The sequence below is a fragment of the Lathyrus oleraceus genome, chromosome 5 (assembly GCF_024323335.1).
Source record: "Lathyrus oleraceus cultivar Zhongwan6 chromosome 5, CAAS_Psat_ZW6_1.0, whole genome shotgun sequence".
In the NCBI taxonomy this organism is placed as follows: Eukaryota; Viridiplantae; Streptophyta; class Magnoliopsida; order Fabales; family Fabaceae; genus Lathyrus; species Lathyrus oleraceus.
The window spans coordinates 617,332,001-617,348,116 of record NC_066583.1 but is presented as its reverse complement, the minus strand read 5'-3'; the positions used below and the strand labels follow the sequence as shown (position 1 = coordinate 617,348,116).

General features: G+C 38.5%; 1 protein-coding gene across 1 annotated transcript; it reads left to right on the top strand.

Moving 5' to 3' along the window:
- The first annotated feature begins 10,751 nt into the window (after positions 1 to 10,751).
- On the top strand, positions 10,752 to 14,338 carry LOC127087112 (receptor-like protein kinase HERK 1). The gene is made up of 2 exons (XM_051027961.1): positions 10,752 to 11,139; positions 11,238 to 14,338. The coding sequence occupies exon 2, from the start codon at positions 11,303 to 11,305 to the stop codon at positions 13,832 to 13,834; it is 2,532 nt and encodes an 843-aa protein (XP_050883918.1). The 5' UTR covers positions 10,752 to 11,139; positions 11,238 to 11,302; the 3' UTR covers positions 13,835 to 14,338.
- The last annotated feature ends 1,778 nt before the right edge of the window (positions 14,339 to 16,116 follow it).

Genomic DNA, 16,116 nt, shown 5'->3' with positions numbered 1-16,116 from the left:
AACTGATAATAACCACTGTATATCAAAAGTGCACAATGCGTGCGAGAATCATACATCAGGCTAATACAAATCAAATACAATTCTCCAGAATCAGAAAGAAAATACAAGCAAGTGAATTCCGTCAACAGGCCTGACGGTAATCCAACACCATAACAACAAAAGTCTACACTAAAGAAGGTCCCACAGACGACTCTGTATCATCAACCATCTTGGTAAACTTCATAGCAAACCTGAGCTCAGTGTTCTCCTGCTGCAATCTCCCTATCTCCTTCTGGTGAATCTTCATCTGACGGAAATAATGATCCCTCTCAGCAAGATAGTGATCTCTCTCAGCAATAATCTTCGCTTTCTCCGCTTCCCATTCCGTGGTAAGGACTTTGGCTCTAGCTTCCCTCTGAGTCTTCACAAGGATCTGCCTCCTCTTCTCATCTTCAATAACCCTCAAAGCTCTAGCCAACTTCTCCTTGGTGATGGCGTGCTCCTTCGTAGATGACTCCAAAGCTTGGCTGACCTTGCCATAATAAGCGGTGTCTAACTCAAAACGCTTCACCACAAGAGCATGTCTCTTATCCTGGTCTTCTATTTTCCCTTTAATTTCCTGATTAGCCATTTGGATTCTAGCAACACTCATCTCTAATTCAATCTTCTCTGCATGAAGCTGATCTCTGGCTTTCTTCATCTCATGAAACTCTTCCATGCTGACAGAAGAACATGGCCCCTCAATCAATGGGCACCAAGGATCACCCCCAGAAAATGGTAGATGTGTGAGCTCAATCCTCTTCCTAAGCCAATCATCAAATAGAGGAAAAGACCTGCTATTAACCCTACCAAAAGGAATCTTGCCCTTTCTCTGAATGTTGTGCCATGCTCCAGACACTTGCCTCAACCGTGTCAGATTACCCTCAGCCGGGAAGTAGAAAGACTCCTGAATCTCTCGCTCGAGAGGAGGAACCTCCATGGCAAACCCCATTTGTCTTCTAAGAAGCGTCGGATTGTAATTGATGCAACCCTGAACTCCTATGAGAGGCACATTAGGAAAGCTCCCACAACTGTAAATGAAATCTCGTCCGGCCACACCATTGTGAGTCCAAGCTATGTCCTTGGCTCGCAAACCCATCAGCTTGGTCGCCCAATTAACTGTGTAGTCCTGAAGAACAAAAGCAAAGGCACCTCTAGAAGGCAAATACCCCATGAACCACTTGTACAACAGTGGAGCACAACATCTGATCAAACCTCCACGCCGCTTCTCGTTCCGATTATGGACCGAGTAATAGACATCCCCAACCAAAGTAGGAATAGGGTTCCTCTGAGCAAACAACCTGATGGCATTAATGTCCACAAAGTTCTTCTGATTAGGGAACGTGATGATTCCATAGATGCCTACAGCAATCAAAGCACAAACGACCCTCCAATTACCCAAAACAGCATGCTCCTTGGCTTTAGCCTCCAAGAAACTCAGATGAAAACCGGGAAACTTTCCCTTCTCCTTCAAACCCCCCTTGGTCACCTCTGGGCTTAAATAAAGAGCACGAGAAATCTCAACAACATCAAGTTCATCCTTAGTGACATAGAACGGAATCTGGTCTCTGATCGGAATACCCAGGATGCTGGCATAGTCCTCCATCAAAGGTCACAATAAGTAATCCGGGAAAATGAAGCACCTCAAGCCCGGGTCATAAAACTGGAGAAAAGTGTGGATGGCACTCCTATCTGTATCAGTAAGCCTGAAAACCACCTTCAGAATACCACCATAATCCTCACGGAACATCCCCACATGGTCAGGTGTAATCAATGCTATCATATCCTTCAACACATCAATCTCTGGATTGAAGAAACTGTAGACAACATCGTCTTTCAAGTCGGGCCTCATGTCTGAAACAAAGGAGTCTCTCAACCAGGATCTCGATCAAGAATGTCCCTTGCATATGGATAAACATGAGTTAGATGCAGATAAATGCAAAATGTGAATGATGTAGATGCATGAATGCAATGCACTGTGCCATCCTCCAAGTCATCTGAACATCAACTGCACTGAGTTACGGTCTCGAACTGATCACAACCATCTGAGGGAATATGTAACCATAAATCCAACTCAGGGTTCCGAAATAAACGGAACCGAAGGATATATCACCATCCTCACTGGGAAGTCACTGATCGGATAACGACAAAAGCATCTGAATCAACCCAGGGAATCCTGAAATAAACGGATCCCCACTGATAAATACCACGGACAGAACTCCAGCATCTCAGAAAAATAAATCCATAAATTCGGCTTATAAATAGGACTCTGATCAATAACTGAACCATTAGTCACCATCAGGAAGTCACCATCAGAACATGCATCCGTAGGAATCAACCCTCCCCTCACAGGTGAATTCTATAAGGTCATCCTAAGACGGATAATGGTCTCGACAATCGGGCAAAGATACTCAACGGGTTTGCCCTTTCGGGTGTGCCGTTGCAGCTCTCTTAAGATCATCTAAACCAAAGATCCGGGAAAGAACGATCACCGAAGTCAATAGCTCAGATGAGGTAGCCCAACCAAAGTGGAATACTCCACCCGGAAGAACTCTCTCAAAAGAACCTCGTCCGGCTTGTGGTATGTCACGTCACAACAACATGCCCAACCAACATGTGAGGAACGTGAGACCACACTAATCCTAGGTGTATACTCGGGCCTGGGTTTTAGCCCCACTCAGAACACCCACCCCAAACCAGAGGAATCACCTGTCCAGAATCCAGCATAATGATAATATGATGCATGCAAACATTTATGCAAATATATACACAACATAATAATCATAAGTGCAATAAATAGAGCAGCACAAGCAACCAAGACTACCCTAGAGAGCGCTAGGATTGACTCGCTTAGGGAAGATGGACCAGCAATAGGTCAACTTCTTTTATGTCCCCAGCAGAGTCACCAGTTGTTGCATCCGTGAAAAACAACCGGCGAGAAAAAGCAAAACAAACAGAGCCGCCACCGTGCGTTATTTATCCCAAAAGAGGGAAAGGAAACGCTCGAAGTAAACCTGGAAAGGAAATGGTCTTACGACCGGAGATTGCAAGGATCGGGAGTCGGTTACGCAAGGGGAAGGTATTAGCACCCCCTCACGTCCGTCGTACTCGACGGGATCCATGCTCAGAAGAATAGAATAAGGTTGCTAAATAACTGCTCAAAAAGAATGCACACACACTGGAATAAAACACAGATGGAAGAAGACGGAAGCTGACTCGGCAGGATGTCGCATCCTGGGCCTACGTAGTTTGTCAGAAACAAACATCAGAGTCGACGTAGTTCGGGGAAATGGGAAACGGGCTCGCTAGGATATCGCATCCTATGCCTACGTATCTCATCTGGAATAAGAATCAGAGCTACCGTAGTTCGGCTAATGCACGCCGAAACAAAACACACGCAAGGACGCTGAGACATCAGGACAAACACACAACTGGAAACAGACTGCCAATGGCTGGTCTTACGTCTGACTCCAAACAACAAACACACACAAGGAAACCGAATGCCAATCGCTGGACTTACATCAGACTCCACGCATACAAACACCAACAGGAAACCGAATGCCAATCGCTGGACTTACATCAGACTCCACACACACAACAAAGCAGAAGGGTCGAAAAAGAAGAATGGTAAACACACAGACTAATAGGGAGTCGGGAACTCAAGCCTGATAGCTGTCAAGCAAAACACACGCAAAAAAGAAAAGGGTGCCCGGAGAGATCTCGCACGATCTCCTGCCTACGTACCTCATCTGGTATGAGGATCAGGGCAACGTAGTTCCCCTTAACAGGGGAGAAACTTTCTCCTAACCAGAGACCTGGGAAAAACAAACTAAAAGGGAGACTGACTCGAGCCTAATAGTTGTCATGTAATCCACAATAGTCCTAGGTTGAGGTTTCTAACAGATCCTAACTCGCACAGGCAGCAAGTCAACAACACAGCAAGTAAGCAAACGGTTGAACAGGTATAACACACTATATGCAAACAAGAAGGCTCACACAACATGGTTGGGCTTTAGTCAAGGGGTCATGTCAACCTCGACAAACAAGCCAACTGGAATGGGGTGTTTTTTGCTCTTAACCCTAACATTGAGAGATAGGGTGAAGCAGATGAAATGGGAAGTGAGGGTAAGACCTCACAGCTCTTATCCTTGGCCTGGGAGAGCTTCAAACAATGAAAGTGTGGGAGTCCAGAATGAGGAACTCTATTCCGTATGACTGACACAACAAGATTTTGGGTTTTTATTCAAAGTGCATCAACACATGGTGTGAGCAAGATGAAAGACACAACTGAATAGCAGGGGATGGATTGCACATCCCTTCTATCTGCCAATGCCTCTTCACTTAGGAGGTCTTTGAATGTACAAGGCACAAAGATAAACAACCACAAACATTGCCTCTTAAGGAGGGCTTCAGACAGGTGCCTGCCAAAGTAACATGACAGGTCTTCCAGACTACATGAAGATCAGGGATTATACCTAAGTGGTATGCCAACCACAAGCAAATCAAAGCAAAGTTCAAATGAACTTAAAGCAACTTAGGTACCTGTGTAAACAACTAAACAAATCAGTACAACACTCAGACAAACAGACAACAGTCAACAACAAACAGACAATCCTATATGCACAATGAGTAAGCCATAAGCCAAACACTCAAGTGAATTATCATCAAAGCCTACAAAACAAACAAATGTTAGCCAACAATAACAAATGACCAAGCTCAAATGAAAGAGCAACATCAATCATGGAGATGCATGCTTGAACCTGAAATTCACAACCCAAAATGTAAGTCCAAACCACTAGGTCAAAGCCTAGGGTCAAAAGTGGATCAAAAAGCCAAAACAGAACTTGATATTCAACATGAATCATATTTAATCAATCAAGAACAAGTCCTAAAAAGGACCAAACCAAAATCAATAAGCAAGTTCATTTTATGTGCAAGAGAAGTCAGAGACACATTCAAGGCATACATTTGGACATTGAGAATGAAAATTCCAAATCAAAACAGAAATGATTCAAATAATTATGGAAAAAATCATGAGCATTCAACACATCCAACATGATCATCATCTAAAAAATCAGAATCAACAGAAATCATTTGATATGGAAATGAAATTGCACAAGTTGAGCAACCAAATGTGTGACACAAATTGTCACACCATACAAACATGTACATAAAACAGAAATGGTAAATGAGAAAAATGCACAATCAAGCCTCAAAGGTCCAGCAACATGTCAAGAATAATCATGTAAAATTTCAAGCAATTTGGATTAAAATCAAGCATTTCACAATGGAGAGAATGGAGCAAGGTCACAAATGCACACATGATCACAAAGTCTAGCACAATCCAAAATCCAGCCATGCACAACTTTAGAAATTATCACCATCAAATTCTAGACATTCTAAGGAACAAGTAGCAAAAAACCAGGCATTTTTTGAGTCATTTTTCAATTTGTTATGGATTTTTGAAGTTGGCATAAAAATTTGAAATCAAAATGATCATATAGGGAAAATAAGGAGGGAAAAGGCTAAAATGAGAAAACATTTGAAAAACTGCAACACGCTGGACTCGAACTCGGTCCAGATTTGAATGTAGCACACGCCAATGTGGAACGACGCCGTTTCACCTGCAACCCTAGCGCATCACTAGCGACGGAAGGACGGACGCTAGGCCGTCGCTACGATGAAGATCTTCATCTTCCTCACGAAGATGAAGATGAACAGTATGAACAATTTTCCAGATTTTCTAGAATTTTCCAGAATCTCAAAATTTCTACATCATTCAAATCCTCATGACATGTAGGTTATAGATCAAGCATTGGTTCATGTTAATTCATCACCAATCGTGCAAATCGAAGCAAAAAAGTTTGACATTCAAAACTTCAATCAAGCATATCTTTCTCAATAATGCACCAAATCATGTGAAATTTAGCTCAGATTCATCAGCACTCAATGTTCTACAAGACTATACACATAAAACAGATAATTAGGAGGATCAAAAATGTGACCTCTTGAAGAACAGTTGTTGAATTCTGCAGATCCAAGGCCAAGCAAGCATGCAAATCCACTCCTAATCACTTGTGATGAAGCTTTATGAAGATTTTGAGGCTTGGAACTGTGTAGATCTTGCTTAATTTGCATTTGCCATTTTTGAGTTCTTGAGCTTCACATGCACAATTCTGGTCCAAACTTGATGATCCAAGGCTTGATCTCTGCTAAATCAACACTAGAGAACCAGAAGGAAGAAGATTCAAGGCTTATGTGAGAAAATTTTGAATTAAGATTGAGAGACAATTTTGGAGGGAGAGAGAATTTGGATCTAGAATGAGCAAAACCTCTACAATTCTGTTAGGTTTATGTATATATACCATGTGCTAATCCTATTTTAATTAAAATTAATCAAGGTTTAGTTGAAGTTAAGCAAGATAAGGTGTGGTGACAAAAATTGAAATTTTGAGGTGTGTGAAGCATGCATACGTGAACAGTACCAAACCAATGATCAAATGCACTTAAAAACACTCCATGCACATATTAGCAATGGTCATTTGTTCCCATGATGCATCAATTTTAAATTTTCAAGTTTCCCTCCAAAATTGACTTGAATGCACAAATGATCATATGTTCAAATTTCATGCAATGTGATGGATGTTTTAGAAACTACATGTCATGGGAAGCAAAATGCAAAAAGAACCACCAAATTTGGAGTTATGAATCAAACGTTATGGCCATTTGAAGTTCCATGTACACTTGGCAATGATTTGATCATATCTCCTCAACCATTCATCATAAATTCATGATCTTGGACTTTTTGGAAATGGGAGAGAGAGCTCTTCAACTTTCATGTTGGACAAAATTTCATTTGAAGCTTCTTTGATGATGCAAGATCAAGTTGAATTTGAACCAAAAAACTTTCCATTTTTGGAAACTTTCAATTATAGGTCACTTTCCATTTTTGGAAACTTTTGACTTGACCTCAAATTCTTCAAGATATGCATTTGACATGATTAATAAGCCTATTTTGAACATGAATGAGATGTTGAAACTCATTTCTCCACCTCCTAGCCCTCAGTACTTGCACAGTTGACTTTTATGGTTGACAGATGACTTGAACATGCACAGATGATTTTGAGCCTCAACCACTTGATGAAATGGCTCCAAAATGAAACCCTAGCTTGTACATGCTCAATAAAATCATATGATGATCTCCTTCTCAAGAAAGACCTCATCTCCTTGGAAATCCCTGACTGGTAGAATGCAACTGATTAGGGTTGACCAGAGGTCAAAACCCTAATCCCAAAGAATCGGATCATAAACAATGAGCCTTTGAGGATGACATAACCATGATGATGATGATGTACCCTTGCCAATAAGATAATGCTTAAACTCCTTGAAGGACCAAGAAACCCTAATTGAAGCACAAACCCACAGATGACTAGTGATCAATCCATGAGACCCTCAGGCATGAATCTCTTAACCTCTCTATCTTCTGAATAAGATTTAGGAGGATGACTTGTTTGTTTAGCCACATGATATGCAATATGCAAATGTCTAATGTCCTAAATGAAATGCAATATGCTAAGCTAGTCCCAAGAAAGGAGGGCAAATTTTGAGGTGTTACACATCCCATTGGTCAGATCTTTTCAACTTTTAACTTTTAAATTTATGCTTAGGGCAGTCTCTTCATATCCTCTCACTTCTTAAATTTCAAAATCCCCCCCCCCCCCCTCTTTCAAAAACTTTCTTTGCTTGTGATTTCAAACTTTGACTTTGTTTTAATGATTAGAAAACTTTGGCCTTATGCCAAAGAATTTTTAAACTCTTTCTTAAATCAAACTTGTAAATAAACTTAACCATATTGACTTAAAATTTCAAAAGACAAAAAGAATTAACAACTTCATTCAAATTTTTGGGCCATTTGTGCCTTTTCCTTATTAAATTTTAGTTAAAAAGCAATCCACCAACTTTGAAATTTTTACCACGAACTACGAGGTTTTGATCTCTCATTTTTATGTTGGTATGTAGGCACAAGTCCGAAGGTCTTGTCAAACACAAAAATATAATCAATGAATTCTTTTCTCATACCCACACTCTATTTTTCTCATACATCTTTTATACCAAACACACATGCACACATAAAAAAAGGCTCCCTAGGAGTACCTATGACACTTTGGGTGCTAACACCTTCCCTTTGTGTAACCAACCCCCTTACCTGTAATCTCTGGCATTTTATTAGTTTTGATTTGAAAACTTCTTATCTTTGGGTTTTGTTCGTATTTTTCCCTTTTCCTTTGGAAACGATAAAAGTACAGTGGCGACTCTGGTTTTATTGACGTCAAGTTTATCCATAGTTTGATGGTCACGAATTTATCGCTACAGAGACCGTGTCAACCCACTCCATTTCAGAGCAAGGCTCCAAGATCACCACCCTCTCATAATTTATACCATATAGGTTAAATGTTACCTGAAGGAGACCATTCTCTACTTCTGAGTGTGGTGTGTTTCATAGTCCTCCACTCCTTAACACTTAGATAGAATTGTCTCTTTTGACAAATTCAAATGTCTTGAGAAAGAACATGAAAAAAAAGAGTCATTATCACTACTAGGATCAGATTTACTCTCATAACTCCCAAACATTACTACTCCAATGAACATATAGTTAGTTGTTATGTCGATTAGCTTGGCGTTATTCGTGCAATATTCATACAATTTTATAAGCTCTTTAATGTTGGAAGGTTGAATCGCATTAATCTTCTCGTCTAACTACCTAATAATCTCCATTTTAAAAGGAAAGAAAATAAGGTTTAAGAAAGAGAGGGAAGGGTTATACATGTTTACGAAGAAGATGAAGCTAAAACTAGACAAGTTTTGAATGCAAATTGACTTGCTATAGCTAAAACTTTGGAATAACGTGGATGATAATGGGATGTGAATATCCTTTTATAAGGACAGAAAACCTAGGTCACATAGGCTATGATTTCCTTTTGTCAAGTACACACCAATGATTGCAGAATGAACTGACACACGTCTCATATCCTGACATGTGTTAGCGAACCAATGGTTCTTTGTAGACTTAGCTTTCATAGATAGATCCATCATTAGAAGCATTTAATATTGCACATGTTGCCCTTTGCTTAAGGGACTCCCACAATGTTTCGCTAAAGACATTCATCTCATGCTTCTCTTGAGGGACTAACCTCATGTTTCACATAAGGGACTTACCCCAAACTATGCTTGAGGGACTCGCTCAATGGTTCACTTGAGGAATTCCCATATTTTTAGGATGGCGATACATCGAAATTAAATCACTTCGTCCTTTCCAAGGCGTCGTAATTATGAACGGTGGACTGGGATAATTTATTTTGGTCTGAATAAGGAATGGTCCATGACAAAATGGTCTACGACATAACCAAGCAAGAGGCGGGAAATGACATAGACGCCTGAAGATGGATATTAGCCCAAAATAAGCCTATAATATTAAAGGGATGTGGTCGCCCGAAGGGTATGGCGAGCCGCCCAACAGAGCTTAGATCCACCACTCATGATCTACCTCACTTATCGCATGTGAAATAATGGTGGAAGGATGTCAGTGAATGAGGAAAAATGTGTGCCTACGATTTGGGAGAACGAGTCTTCTTTGCCCCACATTTTTTATGATGGAACTATGAAAACTGCTTCTAAATAAGCTTGTGGGATTGCTATAAATGGCTTGATCTCTAAGGTCAGGAAAAGACCTACAAAATTTCAAGAAGAAAAAATAGGGTCTCTCACAATCATCTCGTGAACAGATTCTCCTTCTCTCATTTTATACTTTTAACAAGTACAATAATATTTATTTTAAAAAATAATCTAACATATTATTAATTAAAATAGTTTTAAAATTTTCAAAATACCCCCGAATTGACCCCAACAAACATAATTCAAATTAATAGAATATGAGAAAATTTATAACTAAATATTAATTTAATTATATTAATGAATAATATTAAAAATTAAAAAATTGAATATAAATATAAGAGATAAAACTTAGTGAAGTATGACAATTCAATGCGTGTTTTACGAATGAAAGAACATAAATATCAATACGATTTTAAGAATTTTTAGTTATACTTGTCAAACAGACTACTTGTATCCCATATGGACTAAACTTAATAGATAACTGACTTTTTAAGACAGGACTAAAAAGTTCTTATAAAATTTGGACTCTAAGTTTAAAACTAAAATTCTATATTTTATTGAGTTTTTTGAGTTGGCTCATATGAACTATTCCATTTTAACATATCAACTAAACTTATATTTAGATTCCATTTTGATAGGTATACAATTAACTTATATGCATAATTAGTCACCAACTTTCTTAACTTAATTTAATATTTTGTTTTAGTCTCTTAACTAAAAAATGTTACAAGTTACTCCCTTAACTCCACTTCTGTTATCCTATTTGGTCTCTTCCGGCAATTTTCAACAAAACAAAAAAACGTTAAGTTTTGGTAACATAGTGTGACAGCAAGATCATTGGTATAAATCTGAGTCGATATACGTAGTTAAAAACATATACACTTATTTAAATTGTGAAAACAAAATTCTCGCAATTTAAATAATATATCGATTTTTAACTATATATTCTGACTCATATTTATATCAATAGTCTTTTTGTCACGTCATGTTAAAACAAACCTAAGTATTCCATATCTCTACTCTTTTCTTACTTTTTTTTTATTCTATTCATTCTCCATTTGTAATACTCTTACACACTAACTTCACTTTCCTCGCCTATCTCATTTTTTTAATCTCTATTTACACCACACACGTTTTCAAGTTTCACTCGAAATTCAGCACCAACCCTTCCTATTTTTTTGACCAACTTCCACCGTTTCCACTCTCTCTTTCTCTCTCTATTAAACTAGACAAAATATTAAGAATCTATGAATATGTCAAAACTTTAGGTTGTCATAAACATTATTCCAGCTTATGCTTAGCTATATTCTTCCTCAACTTGTCTTTTTTCCTTCTTCTTCCATTCAAATCTCTCTCTCAAAATAACAAAAAAAACAGATCCTTTCAAATTTGTCTTCTCCTCCCTCTCTCTCTACCTTCATTCTACTTGAACTACAACAGTGTTAAAAGGTGCCATTTTTTCTCTCTTTCTTTGACTTTTTCTGTTTTTTTGCTTTATAAGTTTTTAAAAAACCCTAATTTGTTTTCTTTTTTTGGTTCTACCACAGATCTTCCTAGGATTCAAATTGCTTAAAAAAGATAGTTTTTTTGGAAGCAAAACAGAAAACCCATTATGATGGATTGGAGAAAAGTTGGTTTGATTATCTGTGCTTTGAATCTATTGCCTTTGGTGTGTTTTTGTGCAACTTTTGTTCCAGCTGATAATTACCTTATAGATTGTGGATCAACTTCAACTACTTCAGTAGGTAACCGCAATTTCACTTCAGATACTTTATCAAAGAAGTTACTTACAACTCAGCAAGAAATTCTTGCTACTACTTCTGCAAATTCAGTTTCTTCTAAAGATGATGAATCACCACTTTATAGAACTGCAAGAGTTTTCACTGGATCTTCAAAGTACACTTTGCCAATTAACCAACAGGGGAGACACTGGATCCGGTTTTATTTTTTTCCATTTATTTATGATAGATACAATTTGAATGCTGCGAAATTCGATGTATCGACGCAAACCATTGTTCTTATTAGTGGTTTAACTATGCAGAAGAATCCTTTTATGAAGGAATATTCTATCAATGTTACCACAGATACCCTTGAGATTACCTTTCGTCCTTTGGATAGTTCGGTTGCATTTGTGAATGCAATTGAGGTTGTTTCTGTCCCTGATGATCTCATTGCTGATGATGCTTTTAACTTGAATCCGTTGACGTCGTATTCGGGTTTGGGGGCTCAGGCTTTGGAGACTGTTTGGAGGGTTAACATGGGTGGTCCAGTTGTTACATCTGGAGAGGACCCTCTTCAGAGAACTTGGGTTTCAGATCAAAAGTTTCTTCTAACATCGAACCTTGCCAATGATGTTTCGAATATTCCTGGTGTTAAGTATGCTGATGGAGGACCAACACAAAACACTGCTCCGCCTAGTGTTTATGGTACTGCCGCGGAGATGAACACAAACACGTCCACCGGTGATACTAATCTTAATTTCAATGTAACATGGCAATTTGATGTGGAGCCTGGATTTCAATACCTTGTTCGAGCTCACTTTTGTGATGTAGTCAGTAAAGCTCTCAATTTACTTTACTTCAATGTTTATATTGACTCAATGGCAGCTGCTAAGGATCTTGATCTCAGTTCTAAAGGTAATAATGTTTTGGGTGTTCCATATTTTATGGATTTGATTGCGCCACTGGCTGACAGCAATAAACTAAATGTAAGTATTGGCGCTTCCACTTCGAATAAGGACAACCCCAATGCTATTTTGAATGGGCTGGAGATCATGAAAATGAACAATTCTATTGGCAGTCTCAGTGCAAATGCGGCGTCTGGTGCTGGTGGCGATACCTCTGGTTCGAGTTCTAGTCATGTTGGCCTGATAGCTGGCGTGAGTGTTGGGGTAGTGAGTGCAGTGGTCTTGGCCGGAGTTTGCTGCATACTGTGTAGAAAAAGAAGGAGGTTGGCACAACAAAGGCAGTCAAAGACATGGATTCCTTTGTCCGTCAACGATACACATACGATGGGAAGTAAATATTCCAACGGCACAACAATAAGCGCTGCTTCAAACTTTGAGTACCGTGTTCCTTTTGCGGAAGTTAAGGAGGGTACAAACAATTTTGATGAGAGTTGGGTCATTGGGGTAGGTGGTTTTGGGAAAGTCTACAAGGGTGAGTTAAGGGATGGCAGGAAAGTGGCGGTGAAGAGGGGGAATCCACTGTCGCAGCAGGGGATTGCTGAATTTAGAACGGAAATTGAAATGTTGTCTCAATTTCGTCATCGTCATTTGGTGTCTTTGATTGGTTATTGTGATGAAAATAATGAAATGATTCTGATATATGAATACATGGAAAATGGAACTCTCAAGAGTCATTTATATGGTTCTGGGCTCCCGAGCTTAAGTTGGAAGCAGAGACTTGAGATTTGCATTGGATCTGCTAGAGGACTGCATTACCTTCACACCGGCTATGCTAAAGCAGTCATTCACCGAGATGTAAAGTCGGCAAATATCTTACTTGACGAGAACCTGATGGCTAAGGTGGCTGATTTTGGATTGTCAAAGACGGGTCCTGAACTTGATCAAACGCATGTGAGCACGGCCGTCAAGGGGAGTTTCGGATACCTTGATCCAGAATATTTCAGGAGGCAGCAACTGACCGAGAAGTCCGATGTGTATTCCTTTGGGGTAGTTTTGTTTGAAGTTCTTTGTGCAAGGCCTGTTATAGATCCATCACTTCCTAGGGAAAAGGTAAACTTGGCAGAATGGGCGATGAAATTTCTTAAAAAAGGACAGTTGCAACAAATCATTGATACAGCACTAGCAGGGAAAATCAAACCAGAATCTCTTAGGAAGTTTGGAGAAACTGCTGAAAAATGCTTGGCTGACTATGGTGTTGACAGACCTTCAATGGGAGACGTCTTGTGGAATTTAGAGTATGCTCTTCAACTTCAAGAAGCCGAGGTTCAAGGTGATCCTGAAGAAAACAGTACAAACATGATCGGCGAACTCTCTCCACAGGTCAACAACTTCCACCAAGACGCAAATGTTTCTTCTTCTGCTTCAGCTGTACAGTTTGAAGCGTCAACTGTAGATGATCTTTCTGGTGTTTCAATGAGTAGAGTATTCTCACAGCTGGTGAAGTCCGAGGGTAGATGAGGTCACTTTTTCCAAATCATGTATTACAGTACTCTTCTTTTATCATTTTTACTGCTTGTCTTCAAATCAATAGCTCTCTATCACCCATGCGGCATTGACACTTCACATTGAAAGTGTCTGGTGTCCAGCACGTGCCAGTCTCGACATTGACACACGACACTGACATGTGGTTATATTCATTTATTCAACCTTCTCAAATTATTACCGGTGTGTTAGAGTCGGTGCTTCATAATGATTGAGGCACTTAAATAGATTTGTAAAGAAAGATGGAGTTACTCAAACACACTTTCTTAATTGGTAACCAGAGGTTTGCACCATGGTTGAGTGCAAGTTGTGCAACTATTTAGATGTACTTTATTATCAACCTGAGAAATACCTACATCTAAAAATTGGCAATGTTGTCCTGCTTATAAGAATTCAGTCTTATGTTTTTGTATCATATGAAAGACTAAGGCCTGTTGTACTTTCATTTTGTTATTATATGTTTTTACTGACTTGCTGTTACTGTTAGTGAGTTGAATCCTGTCTTGTGTTTGCAAAATTTAGCATTTTCCTGTTTGATTTGGTCTATAATTGATTCAAATTTTCAGAGATGGCTGTATTTGACATATTCTGTTTTGGACTATTTTGATATGTAGTGAGGTAGTGGTTTAGATCTAGTGCACATCCCTATCATGGAAAAATACTACTAGTGTTTTCTCTTTTTGAAGTTAGTTGTCCATGACTAGATTGTAGTGAGGAAAATGGTTATCGCCAATTTACGCACCATCACCACTTCCACTATCTTCTGCATTCCCTTTTCATCCACCAAAGTCTCTAGCTACACAATACGACTATAAATGCTAATTAACTTGGAAAGGAAGAAATGAATAATTCCATAAAAATACCCAAGTTTTAACACATTATATATATAGTACATGTAAAAACCAGTAATTTAGCAGAGAAGTTTATTGATTATGAAGTTTACAGAAACTACATACTGCAGTTTTGATCTTGACGAGCTATTAAAAACAAACAAGCTCGGTATATCAGTAACCATGACGAGCAACATGAACCTTATCAGACCGGGAAAGCAACCTGTAAAAGATTGAAACAGTAGCATGTGTGACATACTTGGCCCTTTCTAGAACCTTACGATTACCCTTAATATTATAGTTTAGTCTATTGCTTGCACAAATCACACTCTCTTTTACACAGCTGAAACATTTTCTGGTCTTCTCAGTGATACTCAATTTCTTCTTTGAGAATTTGTAGCTTCTCAAATACATTTGCCTGCAAGAAAGACTATCAAATTCAGCTCCGATGCGATAACTGTTTGTGTTCATAGTCTTCAGAAATTCTACTTCTGATTCTGGCCATTTGTAGAGGTTTGCGAATGTTGGCCTAATGGGGATGCTTTTGCTATTGACACAAACTGATATGCGATCTGAATCCATGGATTTTGGGTTAAGGATTCCAATTCAAGAGCTTAATACACTAATGTGAGGCTTTTATATAATTCAAATCTTAGTTATCATAGAAATAAGAATACTATAATTGTCTATTTAATAAGTGCAAGATGTGACATAATTAGTTTTTTTAATAAATCTGATAACCTATCAAATTGATTATGGATATCCCATGCTAAGGTGTCCTTGGAAAAGAATTTTTAATATTGAGAGTCTTGTCGATCTTACAGCTTATACACTAACGTGTTAAGATAATTAGTTTAAGGAAAAGAAGTCATTCATCTCAAGCAAAATTTTGAATGAACTAGACTATTTATATAATTAATAATCATGGAATTATTTGTCAATTCTTATTATTATAGAACTTACAAAAACCATCTCTACACTTTTCCCTGCTTTTACAAATCCCATAACATAACAAATACTCAGAAAATTCTAATTCACTCCTGAACTTGGAGTACCAATTCACAGTAATTTTTTTCATCTTGATTCTTCCCCATCATTTTGCAAGTAGCATATCTACAAATTACAAGCAGCTCAAAAGATTTGACAAATAATTTGATTAAAAGATTATAAGTAGCATATCAAAACAAAATCAGAAAATTGAACAGAGTAAGTGAGCAGAAAACAGGGAGGCATTCTACATCCAAGCTCAAAGTCCTACCCATTAGCTACTCCTAGCAGATAATGAGACTCGTTGTTCAGCTTATGTTTCATTTGGAAACATCCCAAATGCAGCATGGTATCTTAGCATCCCTTAAAGACAAAGGGAATGGCCGCATAACACAGGACTTGAATTCTGCCATTCGCAATATCAGAGTTAGATGTGTGCAC